The sequence below is a fragment of the Camellia sinensis genome, chromosome 4, assembly GCF_055761805.1.
Source record: "Camellia sinensis isolate YWXY chromosome 4, ASM5576180v1, whole genome shotgun sequence".
Taxonomy (NCBI): domain Eukaryota; kingdom Viridiplantae; phylum Streptophyta; class Magnoliopsida; order Ericales; family Theaceae; genus Camellia; species Camellia sinensis.
This window is the reverse complement of record NC_138964.1, coordinates 11,359,690-11,385,337: the sequence shown is the minus strand read 5'-3', so window position 1 is coordinate 11,385,337 and position 25,648 is coordinate 11,359,690. Positions and strand designations below refer to the sequence as shown.

General features: G+C 39.7%; 1 protein-coding gene and 1 pseudogene across 2 annotated transcripts; both read left to right on the top strand.

The window, feature by feature from the left end:
* Positions 1-10,087: 10,087 nt before the first annotated feature.
* On the top strand, positions 10,088-14,605 carry LOC145823580 (2-oxoglutarate dehydrogenase, mitochondrial pseudogene; annotated as a pseudogene). The gene is made up of 5 exons (XR_014365865.1): positions 10,088-10,464; positions 10,547-10,718; positions 11,048-11,140; positions 13,962-14,188; positions 14,266-14,605. The product of XR_014365865.1 is annotated as a 2-oxoglutarate dehydrogenase, mitochondrial pseudogene (transcript).
* A 9,978-nt stretch (positions 14,606-24,583) lies between these two features.
* Positions 24,584-24,946, top strand: LOC145823579 (uncharacterized). Its single transcript, XM_082923063.1, has one exon. It carries the CDS (start codon positions 24,584-24,586, stop codon positions 24,944-24,946), a length of 363 nt encoding a protein of 120 aa, XP_082779189.1.
* Positions 24,947-25,648: the final 702 nt, after the last annotated feature.

Genomic DNA, 25,648 nt, shown 5'->3' with positions numbered 1-25,648 from the left:
GTTGAAAGGAAAGATTTTGCAAGACTCTCATGGATCCAGATTTGCAGTTCACCCAAGGAACACCAAGATGTATCAAGATGTAAAACAGACTTTTTGGTGGCCGAATATGAAAAGAGAGATAGCCGAGTTCGTGTCCCAGTGTTTGTATTGTCAGCAAGTGAAAGCAGAACATCAGAGGCCAGCAGGACTTCTCCAACCTTTGTCGATTCCTGAGTGGAAATGAGAACACATCTCCATGGACTTTGTGATTGGTTTGCCGAAGACACGAAAAGGAATGGATTCGATCTGGGTTATAATCAACAGATTAACTAAGTCAGCATACTTCTTGCCTGTTAAAACTTCGTTTAATGTTGATCGACTTGCTGTATTGTATATGAATGAGATTGTTAGACTTCATGGTGTGCCGATGTCCATTGTGTCAGACCGAGATTTAAAGTTTGTTTCTAGATTTTAACAGAGTTTACAAAGGGCTTTGGGAACCGAATTGAGGTTTAGTACGGCTTTTCATCCCCAGACCAATGGTCAAACAGAGAGAACAATTCAAACATTTGAAGATATGCTTAGACTATGTGTATTGGATTTCAAGGGAAGCTGGGAAGAGCATTTGCCATTAGTAGAATTCGCTTACAACAACAGTTATCAAGCTAGCATTGGCAATGCGCCGTATGAAGCACTGTATGGAAGAAAGTGTAGATCGCCGATATGCTGGACCGAGGTAGGAGATAAAGCTTTGGTCGGCCCCGATCTAGTTCAAAGGACAACTGAAAAGATCAAGCTTATCCAACAAAGAATTAGAACCGCTCAGAGTCGACAAAAGAGTTACGCCAACCAGAGAAGAAAAGAGTTAGAGTTTGAAGTTGGGGATCATGTATTCCTGAAGATCTCACTGATGAAAGGAGTTTCAAGGTTTGGGAAGAAGGGTAAATTGGCACCCCGTTACATTGGACCGTTCGAAATTCTGAGAAAGTTAACCCAGTTGCGTACAGACTTGCTTTGCCGCCGAGATTAAGTCAAGTTCATAATGTGTTTCATATCTCGATGTTGAGGAAGTACATTCGGGATCCACTGCACGTGATTGATTATTTTGGGATTGTGGTTGATGAAGATTTGAGCTATGAAGAAACGTCAATGCGTATTATCGATAGACAAGTGAGGCAATTGAAAAACAAGGCAATACCGATGGTGAAAATTGAATGGAATGAGCATTACGGCAGGGATGCTACATGGGAAATGGAAGAAGAAATGAAAGTCCGATATCCGGAGTTATTCTTGAATCGAGGTAACTCAAGTTTGAGGACCAAACTTCTTTAAGGGGGGTAGGATGTAATAACCCTCACTCTAGCCTAGTCATGCTTGCATATATATTACATGATCTTGTCTTGATATGTTGCATCTTTGCAAACCTTGATTCATATTACTTAAGTGTTTCTCGTATGTTTTGTACCTTGCTTGGTGTGAGTTTAGCCGAGGTCATCTTTAGTCTAGAACTTCCTTGAAACCACTTTGTTTGACCTCCACCTTCGCCCTGACATATTGGGCGAGATGTCATTATCTAGGCCGAGGTGTTCATCACCAAGGCCGAGATGTGTATTATCTAGGCCGAGATGTTACCCTTGAACCTAAGTGACCTTACTCCTGGATTGGTATGACCTAGACCGAGGTGTGGCACATCTAGGCCAAGGTATGGCACAGCTAGGCCAAGTGTTGTCCTTTCTAGCCGATGTCCTTGCCCCTTGCTTGCCGAAGTCTTGTTGTTAGCCGATGTCATTACTTGTCGGAGTGCTCTTGCCGCCTAGCTTGTTGAGTACACTTTGTCATAGTCTTGTCTTTTCACTCAGTCACCTTTTTTAGTAGAACCAACCAACCGTTGCCACGTACCCCTGCAGAGGGTTAACTCAGCCGACAGACCCAGAAAATATACATTTTTGTATTATATATTTGCCTTGTAGAGAGAGAAGCTCTAGGAAGAAGAAGAAGTTTTAGAGTGAGAGAGTGGGCTTCGAGCTTGATTCCTAGAGATCAAACCGTTAGATTCGTGTATTGAGGTTAGATTCTTGATTTACTCTTGTTGTTCTTTATGTTTATCTAGCTGCATTGCACGATCGAACCTGTTCTGCACTTCATGCATTGATTTAAAGTTGGTTTTAGAAAGAGAAAATAGTGTTCATGTGTTCTTGAAGAAAAAGTCTTGTTTGATCCGAAAGTTTGCATTAAGATTCATGTTTTGTGTTTGTTCTCGCAAGATCCTCGAATATGGGTACCTAGGTCCATGTTTTTGAGTTCATAGCATGAAATCTTAGATTTTATAATAGCAAATAATGATCTTGCATTCATCTTCCTCATGATTCATGTTCTTCATGTTCGATATGTTCTTCAAGAGAGGGAAACCCAGATTTTCCCGACCTCATTTCCTTGAATGTGGCCATCGAGGCAACACCTCAGCAAGGAGGTGTGGGACCTCAGCCTAGACCTGGTAGTCGCCCAGCATGTTTTTCCCGAGATGAGAAACAGTGTTTCGTTTTGACTTAGCTTGGTTTCGAAGGATGCCGAGATCATCTGTATGCATGTGAACTTGTTTGAAAGTGTATTCAATGGACTTTGCCATGTGTTTGTAGGACTTGGACTTGCCTTGACCCCGACGTCTGAAGAGCTATGTGAGTGGTATTTTTAATAAAGCTATGTTATTAACTTTTGATAAAGTTTCGCCTTACTTGTTTTGGAAAGTATTTTGTGAAGCATGAATGATGATCCCTATTTTTCATATCAAGTATTAGCCTTGTTTTGAATGACAATCTTGAAAAGTCCATACATGCTAGGGGACTATAAGCATTTGTAGCACAATCTTGAAAAGTCCGTGCGTGCTAGGGGACTATAAGCATTTGTAGCACAATCTTGAAAAATCCGTACGTGCTAGGGGACTATAAGCATTTGTAGCACAACCTTGTTAATGTCACCCATTGGAACTTGAAAGCCTTGAAAGACTTAAATTATTGAGACTTGAAAGATTGTTAGATAAACTTGATTTGCCCTTGGATTTTGTACAAGATGTGATGTGCCTTGATTTGATAAAGATTTCAGATATCATTTATGCAAACTCCTTTATTATTTATACCATTCACTGAGTATCCAAGCTCACCCCTCTCTATATATATGTAGGTGACGAGCAGGACGGCGGTGATGCCTAGATGTACTTGCTACTTGTTTTGGATTATGCACTTTTGCCGCATCTTGAAGATTATGCTTCTTAGTTGTATTCTATTGTATTTTGTATTTGATAGCTGAGAAACCTTTTGGTCAAGATGCATTTTTGTACTTCATTTTGTTGTATTAAAGCTATGTACGAATGTATGCCATTCTATTTAACTTATGCACAGCTCTTATGGACTACTTAGCTTTAAATTTATTGCTTCCGCTTTTGTATGCCCCATATGTATACTCTGTTTGTGTGTGAATTTTGAAAGTTGGCCTTCGGTAATCTCGAATTACTGGCTATCATGGCACCATTCTACTAGGGGCGGAATGGAGTCGTGACAAAGATTTACTTTATGTAAGTGAAACAATTTATTTTTTCTTTCCCGATGTAGAATTGTAAAATAAAAAGTAAATGAAAGCTAGTCAATGAGAATTTTCTTAATTGTTTAAAATTAAAAGAATTTGATAATTTTATAATGATTTTGGAGCTCATAACAGGTTTCTCCTTAAAAATTAACTTTTTTATATATTGTAGACGCCCCCGAACGCCCCGGGAGGGTTAGTCCCGTTCTGTTCATTTTGGGGTCACTACAGCTCAGGACTCTCAAAAGTCACGGTTCTAAGTCTGAACCAAAGAGTCCAAATCTGGCAAATCGTTTTGAGAAAACAGATTTTGAAAGAAGTGCCAAACATGGACTGCTTTGCCAGATACAGAGTCGCCACCTAAATATTTTATTTTGGGAAATTTAGGAAACCCTGACTCGGTGCCAAAAGGCCACGTGTCCGTCATCACCAAAGTTGCCTCGGCTCGGGAACTTGGGTACGATTAGGGAAGGTCACTTCGTGAGCACCTCCGCTCGCCCGGTCATAGACCGGCCTCTACTAACCATGATATCAATTTTTGAAAACATTGTGAGTTCTTATTCCGGTTATTAGCCTAGGTTACTATGTGATGCGCACAGCATACAAGTATAGACTGAGTCGCCCGAATTAGAACAAAACATTTCATGTTCGCTTTTGAAAATGTTTTGCTACCCGCAGGTAGGCTTTAAAACATTTGATGATTTATTCCAATTTAAGTAACCCAACCTTCACCCACAGGCATTCAGGCAGTTATATCAGATAAGCACATTGCCTCATGATAAGCATGCTATTCATGGCAGTCACTCACACGCATGCAAGGATGCTAAAGCATAAAGCTTACCGAGTACTCCAAGCCAAAATAGAAACTTCATTAGAAATCATGCATGATCCTAATTATACAGAAATGCCTAATGCAACACATGCAAAATGCAATTATAGCAGGCTCGGCTATTCTAAGATGGCATATGAAATGTTACAACTATCATGTATTCAACTTTGAAATTGAAAATACAATGCAGTTAGTATGATGCGCCGAGCCCAGTGCATGCAATACAGATGAATGAATGCAAACATGCTGTCATACTGTATGCTAATTTAAATATGCCCTAATCTAACCATCATAAGCTGGTAAATAAAAGTGAAGAAAGACGTGGGGTTGGAAGACATACATCACACTCACGCACACTTATTACAATTATGCCCTCGCAGAGAGGGTCCGAATAAATAATACAGTCCAAATATTACAGTCCCGAATAAAAGAATATTACAGTCCAAAATATTACAGAATCCTAATTAATTAACAAATTAACTAAGAAAACAAGTAAAACTGGCGTGCAAGCCAGGGACTGCCTTGCTTCTGATGGATGATGCATGTCCGGATTGTCTTGCGCGGAAATCCACCGGAATGCCCCAATTAGCCTCTGTTTACACCTATTCTTGAAATGCGTGCCAAGCCCCGAAAAGTTGCTGATTCTTCGTTTTGCTGCAACAGAGAGCAGGAAAGGGGCATAGCAATGTATTTGCACAGATATATGCATGTCTCGATCCTCGTGCCACCAATCACGCATACCGAGGCATGATGGCCGAGGAGTCGAAATGCACAACTCAATATAGGATGAATGCACATGAAACTACAGCTAAAACCTAACTCCATCATGGATAATCCAGAGTGTCGGTGACTGGGAAATTGAGACACATTCCGTCACTCGGAGTACGAAATGTACCTCGTTTCCCGTGCCCGGGCTAACTCTTATTCCGGACATGATGCAATAGGCATGATATGCATGAAATGCAACTAAGATACAGCCTAGCACGCACAATGCTATGAAAATGAGATGCCTCGAAATGTGTGCGCACGGGCACGCAAACCGAGGCGATGGCAGAATGCAATGAAAATGAGACGCCTTGAAATGCGTGCGCACGGGCACGCAAACCGAGGTGATGACATACGCAATGCAATGAAAATGAGACGCCTTGAAATGCGTGCGCACGGGCACGCAAACCGAGGCGATGGCGGAATGCAATAAAAATGAGACGCCTTCAAATGCGTGCGCACGGGCACGCAAACCGAGGCAATGACGGAATGCAAATGACATGGAAACATGATATGGGCTTATACCAACATGAGTGAGCCTCAGCCACACTCACATAGGATGCCGGCGGATAAAAATGAGGTGCCTTTAAATGCATGCACACGGGCACGCAAACCGAGGCAATGACGGAATGCGATGAAATGACATGGAAACATGACATGGGCTTATACCAACATGAGTGAGCCTCAGCCACACTCACATAAGATGCCGGTGGATAAAAAAGAGGTGCCTCGAAATGCGTGCACACGGGTACGCAAACCGAGGCAATGACGGAATGCGATGAAATGACATGGAAACATGACATGGGCTTATACCAACATGAGTGAGCCTCAGCCACACTCACATAGGATGCCGGCGGATAAAAATGAGGTGCCTCGAAATGCGTGCACACGGGCACGCAAATCGAGACAATGACGGAATGCGATGAAATGACATGAAAACATGATATGGGCTTATACCAACATGAGTGAGCCTCAGCCACACTCACATAGGATGCCGGTGGATGAAAATGAGGTGCCTCGAAATGCGTGCACACGGGCACGCAAACCGAGGCGGTGGCAAAATGCGATGTAATGTCATGAAAACATGATATGGGCTTATACCAACATGAGTGAGCCTCAGCCACACTCACATAGGATGCCGGCGGATAAAAATGAGGTGCCTCGAAATGCGTGCACACGGGCACGCAAACCGAGGCAATGACGGAATGCGATGAAATGACATGAAAACATGATATGGGCTTATACCAACATGAGTGAGCCTCAGCCACACTCACATAGGATGCCGGCGGATAAAAATGAGGTGCCTCGAAATGCATGCACACGGGCACGCAAACCGAGGCAATGACGGAATGCGATGAAATGACATGGAAACATGACATGGGCTTATACCAACATGAGTGAGCCTCAGCCACACTCACATAAGATGCCGGTGGATAAAAAAGAGGTGCCTCGAAATGCGTGCACACGGGCACGCAAACCGAGGCAATGACGGAATGCGATGAAATGACATGGAAACATGACATGGGCTTATACCAACATGAGTGAGCCTCAGCCACACTCACATAGGATGCCGGCGGATAAAAATGAGGTGCCTCGAAATGCATGCACACGGGCACGCAAACCGAGACAATGGCAAAATGCGATGTAATGATATGAAAATGGCATGCAATCATTCTAATGGAATTTCAGCACTAAATATATGGGGGAAAACAGTCCCGAAATGAGGCGAAATGACATGAAATGCAAGGAATTGTCCCGAAATGCGAATTTAGGCACCCGAAATGGCCTATAGCTATGCCAAACATGCACAACATGGACATGCAATGCAAAGACAGAAGCTAGACAGTCCCAAAAAAGGCACTTTCACAGTTATAAACATGGCCAAACAGCAAGCATAGGTATGGCAAAAATGGCATGCAAGAATAGGGGCCAAAAGAGGGGTAATGAAGCAAGTGATATAAGCAAAAGCCAAACTGAAAAATTTCCTTCTACAACATTGAAGAGGGACCAAAAATATGAATATTTACAGTATATGGAAGCCTCAAAATCAGTATACAAACATGATAGAAATGTGATGCAAAATGAGGCTCAAAAGTGGCTATAACATGAAGTATGCAAAATATTCACCAAACAGCCGAAGACCCTTAATAAAACATGTAGAATGGGCCAAAATAGGACTATTTCCAGAACTGTAAAATGGCCAAAAACAAAAACATGGTAGGCTAACTAAACATGCAAGAATGGGGAATAAAAGAGAGATATAACATGAAGTGACCTATGGAGGACCCAAAGCATGAAAGGACCTAAATGAAACATGAATAATGGACCAAAATAATCACTTTTTCAGAACTGTAAAATGGCCAAAAACAAAAGTATGATAGGCTGCCATTGCATGCAAGAATGGGGAAGAAAAGAGGAGTGTAAAGGTAGGTATAACATGGAAGTCCCAAATAGTGTTGAGCCCTTCTTCAATGTTGAAGAGGGGCTCAAAATAAGCCTAATATCAGTTTACAACATGCTCAAAAACAGATTTCTCATGGGCCAAAAATAGCATGCAAAATTATGACATATAAGAGGATCAATGAAGCAAGTGTATCATGGAGGGCTCAAACAGGGTTGAGCCCTTAATGAAAAGTGAAGATGAGCTCAAAATAGGTCCCTTTTCAGTTAGGGCCAGAGCTTGAAACAAAAAGAAAGTGAGGCTTACAAATGGATCAAGAAAAGGGGTCAAAGAAGAGAAATGTTACTCACCCTTTAAGACTAAGACTTTTGTTGCTTCTGGGATCAATTTGCAGCTTCTTTGGCCTTTGAAAAACCTTACTTGTTGCTGGAAATGAGGTGGTGGTGGTAGAGCTTGGTGGTGTAGAAGAAATGGTGCTTAAGGACTTAAGGTTTTTCAAGGAAATGAGAGGTATAGAAATGGAGTTGTGTATGGAAGCTTGAAGATGAAGTTTTCTAACCCCAACAAAGGATATATCTTGCTTGCTATATAGGCCGAAAAGGGGGTGTAAAGGTGGGGGAAAAGGAGAGTAACTTTCCCCCACAAAATATCCCCCGGATAAAGATCTTTTCTGGGGGATAAAGCCCCACAGCTGTAAAGGGAACAGTGCAAGGAGCTCGGCCGGCCTGGTACTTTTGCTGCAGGTGGCCGGCCGGCCGGCCACACCCCCTAGCCGGCCGGCTAGGGGTCAAAAAGGTCAATCAGATTTTCTGGCCGGCCACCAACTGGTGGGGTCCTCCTATCTGTGTACAACACAACCCTGTGGTTAAAAGTCCAAGAAAGTGGGTCCAAGGGGTTCAACATTAGCCCGGAAGGAGGGGGTCAAAAGGGTCAAGTTGAATTAACGGCCGGCCATGAACTTTTAGGGTCCTCTCATGTGTGTACATCACAAATATGTGGTTCAAAGTTCAAGAAAAAGGGTCCAAGGGGTTCAACATTAGCCCGGAAGGAGGGGGTCAAAAGGCTCAATTTGAATTAATGGCCGGCCATGAACTTTTAGGGTCCTCTCATGTGTGTACATCACAAATATGTGGTTCAAAGTTCGAGAAAATGGGCCCAAGGGGTTCAACATTAGCCCGGAAATGCGAAAAACGGGCGCCGGAGGGCGTCGGAGGATGTATAACTGGTTGCTGCAACAATTGCTGGCCTCCCACCCTTCAGTGACCTCCCCGGTGATAAAACAGAGGTACCTGCCAAAAATGAACGAAAACCGTTGTAAAACGAATGCTCGGGGACCAAAACGCGCAGTTCGGGGTCCCGAAAATGGGCTGTTAAGCACCGAAAGTGGCATTCGGCCACGAAGTGGGCTTCTCAGCCCCCAGTGTCCCTCAAAAGGGAGCAAATAGGAAGTATGCCAAAAAATTAGAGCAATAGGAGATGGTTAAGCGGTCCCGAACCGAGGCACACGGCCTGACGGCTCCGAAAACCGGAAACCGGACTCCGAAATGGGAAAAATGGCCTACGGCCACCAAATGTAGCCTACGGACATTGAGAGATGGTCTAAGGGACCTCTCCCTCCCCTCAGGAAAAGAAACAGAGAAAATCGAGTCTGGTTCGCAAACCGAGACAAGGCACAGAAGAGGGTTCGGAAGTCCGGAGGCAGGGCTCACGGCCGCGACTCTAAAACTTCTGAACGAGCACATTATGCAACATCACCAAGCGCTCAATCGGTGACGTCTGAGTCTTAAGGTCGGTCAAAAATGGGGTGTCTACATATATATATAATATATAGATAAAATTATTGTAACATTCAAATTTATAAAATTATTGTAATATTCAAATCTATATAGCACTCTCAAACAGTATGAAATAAAAATAAAAAATGTCAATAAATACACGTTCTGCATAACTGTAGAGGTACAAATTATAGAATTATCTTTTCTACGAATCTTATGAAAGATTGGTATAATTTTTAAAAAAATAAATTTATGAATCATAGGGTAATTGACCACTGGTTCAGTGCAAATTTTATCCATCTAAGCCAAGTAACCAATTAGAGTTCATGAGTTCCACCTATGGAGTTGCCATTGTTGACCCCAATCATTTCTTGTTAGTACTTTTCCTGATCGTCATCAGCATGAACCTAATATGCAACAGTTTTTTCTTCATTTTGACAACCAAATATGGTATAAAACAGTTTTTTTTTTTTTTTTTATCAACAAAAAATGAACCTTTATTGTTGAAAAATCATACAAGGGATGAGATTATATCAAATAAAGAGGGGGAAGAGCAGCATGCATCATAGCAAACAAACCTAATTCCAACTAGATTAGCACCGAGAAGAGAGTCCAATCATCTACAAGTTCAATCCCAAGAGTTTGGTGAGAAGCCAAACCCGACGGGAAGATAAAAGAAACAAGAAACGGAATACAAACACAGCAAAACATAACAAAGTAAATCATACACTACAGGAAATTAGGGATTTAACGGCGTTTAATTAACGGCGTTTTAATAAACGTCACTTTTTTTAATAATTAACGGCGTTTTTTAAACGTCGTATTTGTTATTAGTTTAAACGGTACCGTTTTGTGAATCAAGACGTTTGAAAACCGCCTCCAAATCCTGTCTCTCTTCACACCCTCTCCTGTCTCTCCAAACCTTCATTTTGAAAACCCTATTTTGAGCACAGTCGTCACTCACTCACTCTCTCACTCTCTGGCTCTCTCTTTCTATCAGAGGATCGATTGTTCTTCAGTCTCTTACGCAGTGATTCTTCTTCGATTCTTCTTCAGTTCGGTGATTCTTCTTCTATTTTGAGCACAGCTCCGTGATTTATCTCCGTGGATTTGGAACTATTCGTCTTCTTCGATCAGAGGTTAGTTGTCCTGTTTGTGATTTATCTCTGTTTTGGATCAATGTTTTTCTTAGTGAATAATTTTGTTTAGGGCTCTATATAGGTCTTAAGCCCGGGCTCTCGATTCTTCTTCACTCTCTTACTCTGTGATTGTTCTTCGATTCTTCTTCTGGTTGGTGATTCATCCCGGGATTGCGATTTGGAAGTTCCATTTTGAGCACAGCGCCGTGATTTATCTCTGTGGATTTGAAACTCTTTCGCTTCTTCGATCAGAGGTTAGTTGTTTTGTTTGTGATTTATACATACTACTACATATCTGATTCAGAACCCCGAAATCCATGTATACATATCTGATTTATGCATACTACTACTACTACTACATATCTGATGTGTACATATCTGATTTATACATACTACTACTATTTCTCTGTTTTCTTTCTGGGCCCAAAGCATAATCTCCTGTTTTGTTTTATTTTATTTTAAATGTTTTCATGATGCAGTCTGTGGTGGCATAATTACATAAAAGAATCCATTTGTTAAGTGATTTTTTCACATTTCATCAACATTATGTTCTAATTTGTTATATCTTCGTGCATTTTAACAGAATGAGCTCAAGGCCAGGTGGGATGTAGACAAGTCAATGCTAGAAGAATCAAAGAATGTAGCTGAGAATAAGTACAATGAAATTAATGAACAGGTCATTGATTGATTTGCTTCATGAATATGCTTATGATGTCCAGTAGACTCTTTTATGCACATCACATATCACATATTTATGTACATAACTGTATGCATGTATATTTAGTCAAATTTCTTCTGTTGAGGGCAGGCAAAGCCCATTGCCTACTGTTGATGACAAAAATAATTTGGTATTAACAAATCCTGTAGAACAGAAAGAGCACCTTCATGACGCACAGAATGACCCGAACTATCCTATTCATATGCCCTCCAAACGGAACCCACAAATACAAGAGGTCTCTACATGCACAGATAATCTTTCACTCCTGTAACCTGGATATGCTGCTGAAAGGTCATGGTCGCAGTTAAAATCTTATATTGGTCATAAGGCAGAAGAGATGTATGTATACAAACTCAACCAGATCAATTCAATATCTCTCTCTCTCTCTCTCTCTCTCTCTCTCTCTCTCTCTGTAATCAAATCACAAAGGTATGCACTCTCAGTTTCCTAAAAATGCTTGTATTTTGGTTGTTTTTGTTTTTGTGTTTTGCATTTGCTATTGAATTTGTGTTTTCATGAATTATTATTATTATTGTGTGTGAATTGCAGTGTTATTTGATATAATTATTGATACCTAATTTTGTAGAGGGGATGATCTAATGGTGGTTGACTGCTGATATATATTCGAATTCAGGGTGGGGAGCAAAAACGCTGCAGATCGGATGGACAAGAATAAGAACCGTACCGATCTGCTTGCTGTTGGCCGTAAAAAGGTATGCTTTATGTTGTTTTTTATGCATTGGATTCAATTTCCAGCTTTTTTAGAAGTGTTTGGGTTGTTTGGTTGCTGAGAAAATCTTGTGATAGAAATGAAACTGGAAGTTTCAAACTTGAGGACAAGAGATTCTCTAAGTGCCGCTAAAATCCAATAAAAAGAACATAAAATCCAATAAAACACTTGAGCTAGATAGAGTCATTTTCATGGTTTCAAAAGAACAGATCATTTGTTTCAGCCAAAAAATAAAAATAAAAATAAAAAAAATACAACAAAAATTCCTCTCCCTATTTGCCTTTGATCATTAAATCCCTCAGCAGTTAAACACAGGACATAGTACATCAAAAGGAAACTATGTCCTCACAATTTCCAAAGTTGTCCAATGACCTCCTTAAGCCACTGTAACCCCTGTATTTCTTCGACCACTCTCCTTTAAAGTCATCCCTGTTTAAGTTAAATCTTGACAGCCATTTTCAAGTTTGAATAATTCAGGATTCCAAACTCCTGACCCTCCTATGTGGACTAGGAAAGGCACGTTCTCCCACTCTACAAGATGATATTCGTGCTTGCTTCCCATTTTTTTTTTTTTTTTTTGCCTAATGAAATGCATAGACTCTTTGCTATAAATACTAAATTAGTGAAGGTAAACAGGAAGACTTGAACAAGTTTTGATATTTCATGTCTGATGTTGTCATTAAATGATGGCTTTATTGTCCACATCCTTGACTGACAAATTATTATTATTATTTTTTTTAATGCTTGATGAGGTATGGATTTTGCAACTTAGTTCATGAGACTTAACTTTTCTTCATCTTATCATAGCTGTTTGCTGGTGAAGAAGAGGACTCTGATCTATCCGACAACTTTGTAGTGAAGACATGCCAGAAGTTTATCCCTGTGACATGTAAAATTCTCTCTCCACATTTTTCTTTTCTATATGCACATTCCAAGTTGCAAAGTGGTTCAATGTACATTGTCATGAGTGGTTAATCAATTGGAACTACTCGAAGAGTTTTCCTGCTGTGTTACAAGATGCCCCAAAAAACCTTTAAAAGCTGATCTCAAGAAGTAGTTGTATTGTATGTGGATTGTGGGCTTGCTGCATAATTGAGGAGGCTGTAGATGTAATAAACTCAATTTGGAGCTCCATGACTAATATTGTTTGCTAATAGAGTTTGGAACTCCATGACTAAATAAACCAGACCAAACCAAACTAAGCCCTTGTGTCTCAATCAGGTCGGTTCGGATAGATAAAGTCACATGTCATAATATGACACATTTGTCTTCACATATATCCAGTATCCTTCATCTAAACCTTACCTCAGTTTGTAATGGGCCTTTTTATGCCCTTACAGTTTGAGTGGCTGAAGTCCAGTCAAGAACTAACTAGTTTCCCATGCACCACAAGCTTAGGCTTAATAATTTGCACGCTGGTTTTGTTCTGCTGCTGATATTATGTAACTCTACTCTGCTGCTGATTTTCTGGTTTTGTTCTAGGTTTGTTTCTACTACTAGTTTTGTTCTGGTATGTCTGGTTTGGTGTTTGGTGATTTCTCTTGTTTGGAGTAAGCTGCTTGTTTGGAGTTTGGTGATTTCCCTTCTAGCCTGCTGTGGAGTCTACTGCTGCGGAGTCTGCTGTGGAGTCTGAATCATTCCCTTCTTTTCTGCCTATTTGTTTGGAAACTTTGGTCATGTATAATTCTTTGGTGGGGGTTGAAGAAATGTCAAGTTTGGTGGTTGGGGATTCAGAGTTGGGAATTGCAGTTGGGATTTTCATGAGAAGATGTGGAGCGCTGGTTTTGTGGCTGCTGTTTTGGTGTTCTTTGTGTTGGTGGCTGCTGTTTTGGTGTTCTCCTGTTTACTATCACTAGAGAAATTATTTGTTTATGTATTCCCGGGGCAGTTTTTAGAGCTTTGATGATAATATCTATTGTTCCTGAATCTTAATGTTGTGGGGCATGCGGTAAGAACTCCTTGACATCTATCAGAATGTATTGGCCGAGGAGAGATTTAGTGAGTAATTTTTTTTTTTTTTTATGTTTGTGATGGAATGGGTGCTGATAGGTCATCCGGAATCACTACTCAGCACTCGAGATTTATGAAAAAAAACTTTTAGAATCTGGTGAGTTGACGAAGGAAGACATAGATAAGATTCATAAAAAGGTCAATTCAATACTTAATGAAGAATTCTTGGCCAGCAAAGATTATGTCCCTAAAAGAAGGGACTGGCTTTCTGCTTATTGGTTGGGATTCAAGTCTCCAGAACAGATTTCATCAGTCCGAAACACTGGGTATGCTGTCTGTGTTTGTCTGTTTTCACTTCCTCTGTAACTCTTATTTTTTTGGCTCAAAATTTTATTCTGTTCAGCAGAGTCAAGCCAGAGATTTTGAAGAATGTTGGCAAAGCAATCACGGCCCTTCCGGATAATTTTAATCCTCATAGAGCAGTCAAGAAGATTATTTCAGAATGCGCATGGATGATTGAAACAGGGGAGGGCATTGACTGGGCACTTGCCGAAGCACTTGCTTTTGCTACATTGCTCGGAGAAGGAAATCATGTTAGGCTGAGTGGTCAGGATGTTGAGAGAGGAACTTTTAGTCACAGGCATGCTGTACTTCATGATCAGGAAACTGGCGAGAAGTATTGTCCTTTAGACCATGTTATCATGAACCAAGATGAGGAGATGTTCACCGTAAGCAACAGGTAAGGTCAATATCATTTCTTCCCTATCCTCTGTTCAACTTTTATTTGTTTTTCTTTTCTTTTTGTGTTGTTTGAGATCTACTATGCATCTTTGTTTGGATGAAAGCATTGTAGCTGGTAACAATCGAATGTATCATATGTTATTGCAATTCTCTATATAATCATCATTTGGGTGAGTAAGATGATAAATAAATAAAGGCCGCCACATGGACCTAATGTTCAAGTTGGATGAAATGTCTTATATATCTTTAGGTCACCCTTTGAATCTGTGTGCTGTGTCTGTGCATCCTCTACAATTGCTTTTTGAATCTGTGTGCTGAGTGCATTTGCTATCACTAGAGAAATTATTTGTTTATGTATTCCCGGGGTAGTTTTTAGAGCTTTGATGATAATATCTATTGTTCCTGAATCTTAATGCTGTGGGGCATGCGGTAAGAACTCCTTGACATCTATCAGAATGTATTGGCCGAGGAGAGATTCAAACGAATTATTGATACATTATCAAATTCTGATTCCACATACAACCATCTTTTGACGTTTCTGTAAGTTTTTCTGTCCTGGAAGCATAGAATTCTAGTTTGAAGGTGTACTGCTGTAATTAATTTCATCCTAAACCTTATTTATGAGTATTGGTGGTCCATGACACTAGGTTCTCTGCTGTTAGTCATATGGATTTGGATTCTGGGTTCCTATCACTAGAGAACTTCAAAGCTGCCCTTTCAAGTATCCAAAGGCAGCCAAAGGTGGGATGTTTAAAAGGTATGGATATTTTATTAAATTTTTTTTGACCTTTCACATGCATTTTTTTGCTTTTATGATTCTCATTATTCTAAATTCTAGTCCTCCCAAAATCTTCTTGGTGTGTTGTTTGGTTATCTGGTTTATGCTGTATTAGTTTAAAAATATTATCCTCTTTATGCTTTAGGAGAAAACATGGTCCACAATGTGTTGCTGTTTTTCCCTGATTATTTTTTTCAGCGTATCTATCTTGTGATAAGGGTATAGTACGAATGCATGCATCAACTTGTCACTTCCAACTTGGTTAAACTGCATATGTGGTTGTCTTGAAAAGGCTAGCTAATGTTCTCCAATTGACTGATATTTTAACACATGTTCATCACCTAAACTTGGTAATATTCTAACTTTCCCATTGAACATGTGTGTCTAACTGGTGTTATCTTTTCTCTATGTAGGCATGTATAGAATTTTATCTGGCTTGTTGCCTTATTGTTTTAACAAAGTCATGCATTGTCATTTCATGAAATTCAAACTACATAAGCTGATTAAACTGACTGATCCTATTTAGATTTACTAGCGGTATGCAATTTAAACAAATAAGAATAAAAGAAGATGATAATAAAATTAATATTATAATATATATTTAGTTTAATATGGTGATATTTTTTAGTTTGCTTCATAATTGTCGCATCTACAGGCGGTTGATGCATGGGGAACAATTGATAGATTGATAAACAATGCAGGTTCTTGAATGTTCCACCTCCTCTTCCATCATTAACAGTTTCAGATATAGTCCACTAACTGATCAACAATGGTTTCAGGTATTACTAGAGATGGTTTATTGATGAGAATGAAGACTTATATGTCAGGTAGAAATCTTAGTCTGAAATTGATGAATAATTCAAATGCTATTTTTTTTTTGTCTGAAATCTATACTAAACCATTGGAACAGCTTAGCTCAGCTAACTCTAATCCTTAAGTTGGATATGCCCAGTAGTTGCAGGAATGCCATCAAGGATTTATCCGTTGGGTTAAGCTTGAAAGCTCAAACATTGAGTGTTTATATTTAAGAGCTTCTTCCTTCCATGCTATTGGAGAATATAGAGAAGCGGTATTAGGGATTCTTTTTCTTGATTTTCCCATTTAAACTACTGGGCATCATGCTCAATTCTTCTTTGCTTTGGTTTACTAAATTTCATTTTATGACAAAGGTGAAGGATTATGATGCTGCGTTGGATTTGGAACTGGACTCCATGGAAAAATTCGTGCTTCAATGCTTGGCCTTCGATCAGGTTTGATTTGATATTTGATATGTCGTATTTCTAAGCCACTGCGGGCATTGTTATGAAAATTTTCATAAGCCACCTCAGGCATTGTTATGAATTTTTTTAGCATCTATTGTGTGGTTGCAATCATGAAATAGATCAGATCTATTGTGTGGTTGCAATCATGAATCACATTTACCCTTAGTTTTGCAAATTGTCTTATCTTTAGTGACAATGTTTTTTGCAGCAATTCCTGGCACCATTGAGAATGGCTGTAACAAGCCCGCGGGGGACCTCGCTACAGCTCGGACTCGACTTTGTAGTCACGGTTCCTAATCTGAACCAAAGAGTCCAAATCTGGCAAATCGTTTTTTAGAAAACAGATTTTTTTTTTGAAAGAAGTGCCAAACATGGACTGCTTTTCCAGATACAGAGTCGCCACCTAAATATTTTATTTTGGGAAATTTAGGAAACCCTGACTCGGTGCCAAAAGGCCACGTGTCCGTCATCACCAAAGTTGCCTCGGCTCGGGAACTTGGGTACGATTGGGGAAGGTCACTTCGTGAGCACCCCCGCTCGCCCGGTCATAGACCGGCCTCTACCAACCATGATATCAATTTTTGGAAAACATTGTGAGTTCTTATTCCGGTTATTAGCCTAGGTTACTATGCGATGCTCACAACATATAAATATAGACCGGGTCGTCCAAATTGGAATGAAACATTTCATGCTTGTTTTTGAAAATGGTTTGCTACCCGCAGGTAGGCTTGAAACATTTGATGATTTATCCCAATTCAGATAACCCAACCTTCATCCACAGGCATTCAGGCAGTTATATCAGATAAGCACATAGCCTCATGGTAAGCATGCTATTCATGGCAGCTCTCACACGCATGCAAGGATGCTAAAGCATAAAACTCACCGAGTACTCCAAGCCAGAATAGAAATTCATTAGAAATTATGCATGATCCTAACTATACAGAAATGCCTAATGCAACACATGCAAAATGCAACTATAGTAGGCTTGGCTATTCTAAACATGGCATATGGAATGCTACAGCTAACATGTATTCAACTTTTAAATCAAAAATACAATGCAGTTAGTATGATGCGCCAAGCCCGGTGCATGCAATACAGATGAATGATGCAAACATGCTGTCATACTGTATGCTAATTTAAACATGCCCTAATCTAACCATCGTAAGCGGGTAAATAAAAGGGAGAAAGACGTGGGGTTGGAAGACATACAACACACTCACGCACACTTATTACAGTTGTGCCCTCACTTGGAGGGTCCGAATAAATAATACAGTCCCAATATTACAGTCCCCAAATAAAAGAATATTACAGTCCAAAAATATTACAAAATTCTAATTAATTAAAGAATTAACTAAGAAAACAAGTAAAACTGGCATGCAAGTCAGGGACTGCCTTGCTTCTAGTGGATGATGCATGTCCGGAATGCCCCAATTAGCCTCTGTTTACACCTGTTCTTGAAATGCGTGCCAAGCCCTGAAAGGTTGCTGATTCTTCGTTTTGCTGCAACAGAGAGCAGGAAAGGGGCATAGCAATGTATCTGCACAGATATATGCATGTCTCGACCCTCGTGCCACCAATCACGCATACCGAGGCATGATGGCCGAGGAGTCGAAATGCACGACTCAATATAGGATGAATGCACATGAAACTACAGCTAAAACCTAACTCCATCATGGATAATCCGGAGTGTCGGTGACTAGGGAATTGAGACACATTCCGTCACTCGGAGTACGAAATGTACCTCGTTTCCCGTGCCCGGGCTAACTCCTATTCCGGACACGATGCAATCTGCATGATATGCATGAAATGCAACTAAGATACAATCCTAACATACTCAATGCTATGAAAATGAGATGCCTCGAAATGCGTGCATGCAGGTACGCAAACCGAGAAATTGGCAAAATGCAATCTAAGATACAACCTAGTACACATAATGCTATAAAAATGATATGCCTCGAAATGCGTGCACACGGGCACGCAAACTGAGAAAATGGCAGAATGCAATGAAAATGAGGTGCCTCAAAATGCGTGCACACGGGTACGCAAACCGAGGCAATGACAAAATGCTGTGAAAATGAGGTGTCTCGAAATGCGTGCACACGGGCACGCAAACCGAGGCAATGGCAGAATGCTGAAGTAATGACATAAAAACACGATATGGGCTTATACCAATCATGAGTGAGCCTCAGCCACACTCACATAGGATGCCGGCGGATAAAAATAAAATGCCTCGAAATGCGTGCACACGGGCACGCAAACCGAGGCAATGACGGAATGCGATGAAATGGCATGGAAATGACAAATGGACTTATACCAACATGAGTGAGCCTCAGCCACACTCACATAGGATGCCGGCGGATAAAAATGAAATGCCTCGAAATGCGTGCACACGGGCACGCAAACCGAGGCAATGACGGAATGCGATGAAATGGCATGGAAATGACAAATAGACTTATACCAACATGAGTGAGCCTCAGCCACACTCACATAGGATGCCGGCGGATAAAAATGAAGTGCCTCGAAATGCGTGCACACGGGCACGCAAACCGAGGCAATGACAAAAGCGATGCGAATGACATGGAAAATGCAACATGGACTTATACTAACATGAGAGAGCCTCAGCCGCACTCACATGAGATGCCGATGGCAGAAAATGAAGTGCCTCGAAATGCGTGCACACGGGCACGCAAACCGAGGTGGTGAATACGCAATGCAAATGACATGAAAAATGACAAATGGACTTATACTAACATGAGAGAGCCTCAGCCGCACTCACATGAGATGCCGATGGCAGAAAGTGAAGTGCCTCGAAATGCGTGCACACGGGCACGCAAACCGAGGCGGTGCTAAAATGTGATGAAATATGGCAAAAATGATATGCAAGCATACTAATGGAATTTCAGCACTAAAATATGGGGGAAAACAGTCCCGAAATGAAGCGAAATGACATGAAATGCAAGGAAATGTCCCGAAATGCAACATTAGGCACCCGAAATGGCCTATAGCTATGCCAAACATGCACAATATGGACATGTAATGCAAAGACAGAAGCTAGAAAGTCCCAAAAGATGCACTTTCACAGTTATAAACATGGCCAAACAGCAAGTATAGGTAGGGGAAAAATAGCATGCAAGAATAGGGGCCAAAAGAGGGGTAATGAAGTAAGTGGTATAAGCAAAACTCAAACTGAAAAATTTCCTTCTACAACACTGAAGATGGACCAAAAATATGAACATTTACAGTATATGGCAGACCTCAAATCAGTATACAAATATGCCAAAAATGTGATGCAAGACAAGGCTCAAAAATGGCTATAACATGAGGTATGCAAAATAATCACCAAACAGCCAAAGACCCTTAATAAAACATGTAGAATGGACCAAAATAAGAACTTTTCTACAACTGTAAAATGGCCAAAAACAAAAGCATGGTAGGCTAACTAAACATGCAAAAATGGGGAATAAAAGAGGGATATAACATGAAGTGACCTATGGAAGCCCCAAACCATGAAAGGACCTAAATGAAACATGAAGTATGGACCAAAATAAGAACTTTTTCAGAACTGTAAAATGGCCAAAAACAAAAGCATGGTAGGCTATCAATTTATGCAAAAATGGGGCCAAATAGGGGATATAACTACAAGTGACACATGGAAGTACCAAACAATGTTGAGCCCTTCTCCAATGTTGAAGAGGGGCTCAAAATAAGCCTTATATCAGTTTATAACATGCTCAAAAACAGATTGCTCATGGGCCAAAAATAGCATGCAAAACTATGACATACAAGAGGATCATTGAAGCAAGTATATTATGGAGGGCTCAAACAGGGTTGAGCCCTTAATGAGAAGTGAAGATGAGCTCAAAAGATGGTCCTTTTCAGTTAGGGCCGGAGCTTGAAACCAAAAAGAAGTGAGGCTTAGAAATAGATCAAGAAAAAGGGTCAAAATGGTAAAAGTGTTACTTACCCTTGAAGATTCAAACTTTTGTTGCTTTTTGGATGGATTTGCAGCTTCTTTAGCCTTCAAGAATCCTTCCTTGTTGCTGGAAATGAGATGGTGGTGGTAGAGCTTGGTGGTGTAGAAGGAATAATGGTTAGGGACTTAGGGTTTTTTCAAGAGTTGAGAAGGAAGAAGATGGAGTTGGCTATGGAAGCTTGAAGGAGAGTTTTTCTAACCCTTGTAAAGAAGGCCACCAGCTGGTTATAAGGGTTCAAAAAGGGGTGTAAAGGTGGGGGAGAAGGAGAGCAAAACTCCCCCACAAAATATCCCCCGGATGCAGAAAATATCTGGGGACATTGCCCCACAGCTGTAAAGTGCACAGTGCGAGGAACACGGCCGGCCTCTTACTTTTGCTGGAGGTGGCCGGCCGGCCACACCCCCTAGCCGGCCGGCTAGGGGTCAAAAGGGTCAATGTGATTTTCTGGCCGGCCAGCTACTGGGGAGGTACTCCTATGTGTGTACAACACAACCATGTGGTTAAAATTTCAAGAAAGTGGGTCCAAGGGGTTCAACATTAGCTCGGAAAGAGGGGGTCAAAAGGGTCAAGTTGAATTACTGGCCGGTCACCAACTTTTAGTGGCCTCTCATGTGTGTAGATCACAGATATGTGGTTCAAAGTTCAAGAAAAAGGGTCCAAGGGGTTCAACATTAGCCCGGAAGAAAGGGGTCAAAAGGGTCAGGTGACCTTAATGGCCGGCCACCAACTTTTAGTGGCCTCTCAAGTGTGTAGATCACAGATATGTGGTTGAAAGTTGGCAACACTAGCTCCAAGGTATTCAACATTAGCCCGGAAGTTGGAAAAACGGGCGCCGGGAGGCTCCGGAGGAGAGATAACTGGCTGCTGCAACAATTACGGGCCTCCCACCCTTCAGTGACCTTCCCTGTGATAAAACAGAGGTACCTGCCAAAAATGAACGAAAACCGTTGCAAAACGAATGTTCGGGAGCCAAAACACGCAGTTCGGGATCCCGAAAATGGGCTGTTAAACACCGAAAGTGGCGTTCGGCCACGAAGTGGGTTTCTCAGCCCCCAGTGTCCCTCAACAGGGAGCAAATAAGATGTATGCCAAAAATCAGAGCAATAGGAGATGGTTAAGCGGTCCCGAACCGAGGCACACAGCCTGACGGCTCAGAAAACCGGGAACCGGACTCCGAAATGGGCAAAATGGCCTACGGCCACCAAATGTAGCCTACGGACATCGAGAGATGGTCTACGGGACCTCTCCCTTCCCTCAGGAAAAGAAACAGAGAAAACTGGGTCTGGTTCGCAAACCGAGACAAGGCACAGAAGAGGGTTCAGAAGTCCGGAGGCAGGGCTCACGGCCGCGACTCTGAAACTTCTGAACAAGCACATTATGCAACATCACCAAGCGCTCAATCGGTGACGTCTGAGTCTTAAGGTCGGTCAAAAATGGGGTGTCTACAATGGCATACCTATCGATAAAGGAAAATTGTTAAAGTCATTCTAGAGTAATTTATGGAATTACTTATTTAGTAATGTTGACAAATGAGAAACCACATAACACTCTAAATGAGTTACATATGGAGAAAAGAGGGTATTAATGTTGTGGTATAAAAGGAAACCATGGAACAGGTGTCAGAGAACAAATTTCCTTCAATGCAGAAAATTACAAATTATATGAAGAAGTTGGAGAAGGTGTCAGCGCCACTGTTCACCGGGCTCTCTGCATTCCTTTGTGTTGATTGGGATTTGGGAATGTATCCTGCTCAAAATTGTCTTTGTTGTATATGAACCTATTATGATTAATTGAATACGAATCCCTATTCTGCAGTGTAATGATGTGTAATATGCTTGACTATTCCATTGCATCTGCATGTGCAAGCAAATGACTTAACCTATTTTTTCTTTTTATTTTTTGATTGTGTTTGTTGTTTGATTTTGGTTCAGACACAATCATGTAATGTTTATTTAGTCAATATATTGAAGTAGCTGTAAAATTTTATTCATATTATTATTATTTTTCAGCTTTATTAAATGTATGTTTTTTAGTTAAATATAACAGATTCAGAACAATTTTTTTTTTAAAAAAAGAGCTATAACGGCATTTTTTCAAAACGCCACTACAGTGCCAACGGACATTTTTTTAAAATAAAAAAATTTATCACGGCGTTTTAAAAACGTCGCTAAATATTGGATGACATCATTTTATCATTATTTATTGCATTTAGCAGCGTTTTTAAAAACGCCATCTATACTAATTTTACGACGTTTTCAAAGCGTCATAAACTTATAGCGACGGCCGCGTCCTCGACGTTTGGTGATAAGCGTCACTAAAGAAATTAGCGGCGTTTTTCATATATATAGCGGCGTTTCCAGCAGTGATAGCAGAACAAAAAATCATAACAGAGCAAACACAGCAACCAGAGGCGGAGGTAAATGGGGCCAGGCGACCACATGCCCCCTGACTTTTGAATTTTTTTTTTTTTTTTTTTTGTTCCCCCCGTATATACACAGCCCACTTTGACCGAAAACAGCCCACTTTGACCAAAACACGTTTTTTAGTGCGTAACACTAATACACACACCCAAACAAACTGACACAAATCCAACCTAATTATTCTTCTTCTTTTTTTCATTTATGAAAAACGGCACTAAGGGCTTTTTTATTTTTTTATTTTTTCTTTGTTATTTTATAATTTATCAACTCGTGATTTATTATATTAGAATCATACAAGATAGATTTGAAATCACACTATAACTTTGATATCTTCTCTTTATTATTTACAAGTAACTTTATTTATAATTTTTTATTTTAAAATAAAAATTATGATTATCCATTTATAGTTTGTTAAGTTTTGATTTGTAAATTTTTTTTATTTGTTATTATTTATGTTAAAATAAGAGATTTTGATATGCTAAAATTATGAATCTTAATTGGTAGTAATTTATATTAAAAGTAAGGATTTTGGTTTGTTGTTGTTTGTGCTGAAATTAGGGATTTGATTTGTGCAACAATTAAAAATATTAATTTGTAGTATTTGTTATTTAAATTAGGGACTTTCATTTGTTATAATATTGGTATATTAGAAATTTTATTTGTTGTGATTTGTGCTAAATTTTAATTATTTTGATTTGTATTAAAATTAGAGATTTTGATTTGTGGGGGTTTACGATTTTGATTATTAATTTTTATTTTGATTTTTATTTTTTAAAACAGTCATGGAGAAATATTTCAAAAGAAAATCAAAATTGGAATCATCTCTTTCTCAAAAAGAAAATTATGATTATTCCTCCACAAAACAAAGTCCCATAGAAATCAACTTAGTAGACTGTTCTGTAGATCTGGGACTACGGCCCCGGATTATGGATTATAATGCTAAGATCGAGACCAAATTCGTAGGGCATATCTACAAAAAGGTCCTTGTCAACCTCGTGATCATAATTTTTCACAAAAATCATTTGGACAAAAACTTCGGCGATTTAATCAGGCTTAGTTTAGTGAATTTCCTAATTGGTTAGAGTATAGCGTAGCAAAAGATGCAGCATTTTGTTTATGTTGTTATCTTTTCAAACCCAGTATTGGAGATCAAGCTGGTGGTGATTCTTTTGTTCAAATTTCTAAAGTACAGCTCCAAAAGATGAGGGAGAGTGTGTGAACATCTTTACTTGCTGATATTTTGTCTTTTTTGTGAAAAGCATGAAATTGATGTTCCCCAAATGAATGATATGCTTGTAGCTAGGGAGAAAAAGGCGCAATGCTCAAGAAATTACAAACTTACATCACTATCGCGCTGAGTTATTCTACACTGTTTTGGATATGCAAATTAATTCAAGAACTAAATGCTCGTTTTACTGAGTCGAACACTGAGTTGTTACTTTGTGTGGCATATTTGAATCCATGTAACTCTTTCTCTAGTTTTGATAAGAAAAAGTTAATTCATCTTGCCGAATTTTATCCCAAAGAATTTTCTTCAGTGGTGCTCATGGTACTTAATGATCAACTTGATACATATATTATTGACATGCTATCCAATAGTGAGTTATCAAGGTTGAATGAAATTGCCGATCTTGCTAAGAAAATGGTGGAGGCTGGAAGAGATAAAATATATCCGTTGGTGTATTTGCTCTTGACTTTAGCATTAATCTTGTCTGTTGCAACTGTTACTGTTGAGAGGGTATTTTCAGTTATGAATATTGTGAAGAATCGGTTGCGGAACCGAATGGGTGATGAATGGATGAATGATAGTTTGGTTGTCTACATTGAGAGAGAGATTTTTGGTAGCATTGACAATAATACGATCATCGGAAGATTTCAAAAGATGAAAACTCGTCGGGGTCAATTGTAAAAGTTTAAAATTAAAAACTTTTTGTAATGAATATTAATTTTTAATGTTTAATATTAGCTCGAAAAATTATTATTATGTAATTGTTATTGATTGGGAAAGAAAAATTTTGAGATTATAATTAATAAGTACCCCTCCTACATTAAATTCCTAGCTCCGCCACTGACAGCAACCACAGCAACAGGTAGGCAGTCCTTAGCATACTTGAACCTTAGCCAAAATCAATTCATAATGAATACTTGAACCTTTGCATTAATCAGTAATCAAAATGATGGGGCCTATTTATTTATTATTATTATTTTATTTACTTTGTATATTCATGAAAAATGACTTAGACCTTCAATGGGGGTGCTGGAGGTCTTCCCTGATTGGCCAAAAAAATTGGGTTTTTTTTTGGGGGGGAAGGAGTTTCAACCAGTGGCAAGCTGTCACGTGGCACTGGGGGGTCAGTGGGGTGCCCCCAGCTGAGGGTCGGAAGCACTGCTGGTATATTCATATGTGAGTATTTGTTGAGAACACACCTAATTATACAATATAGTAACTTGCTGGACTATACACATAACGAATTCCATCAAAAGTCGACATCAACAAATACGAGAAAAAAAAATGTATTAAACTTTTTTATTTTTTAATATTTAATGAATTTTTAACAACTTTTTTTTATAAATTTTATACTTGTTTAAATTAATAAGTTAATCTAAAAAG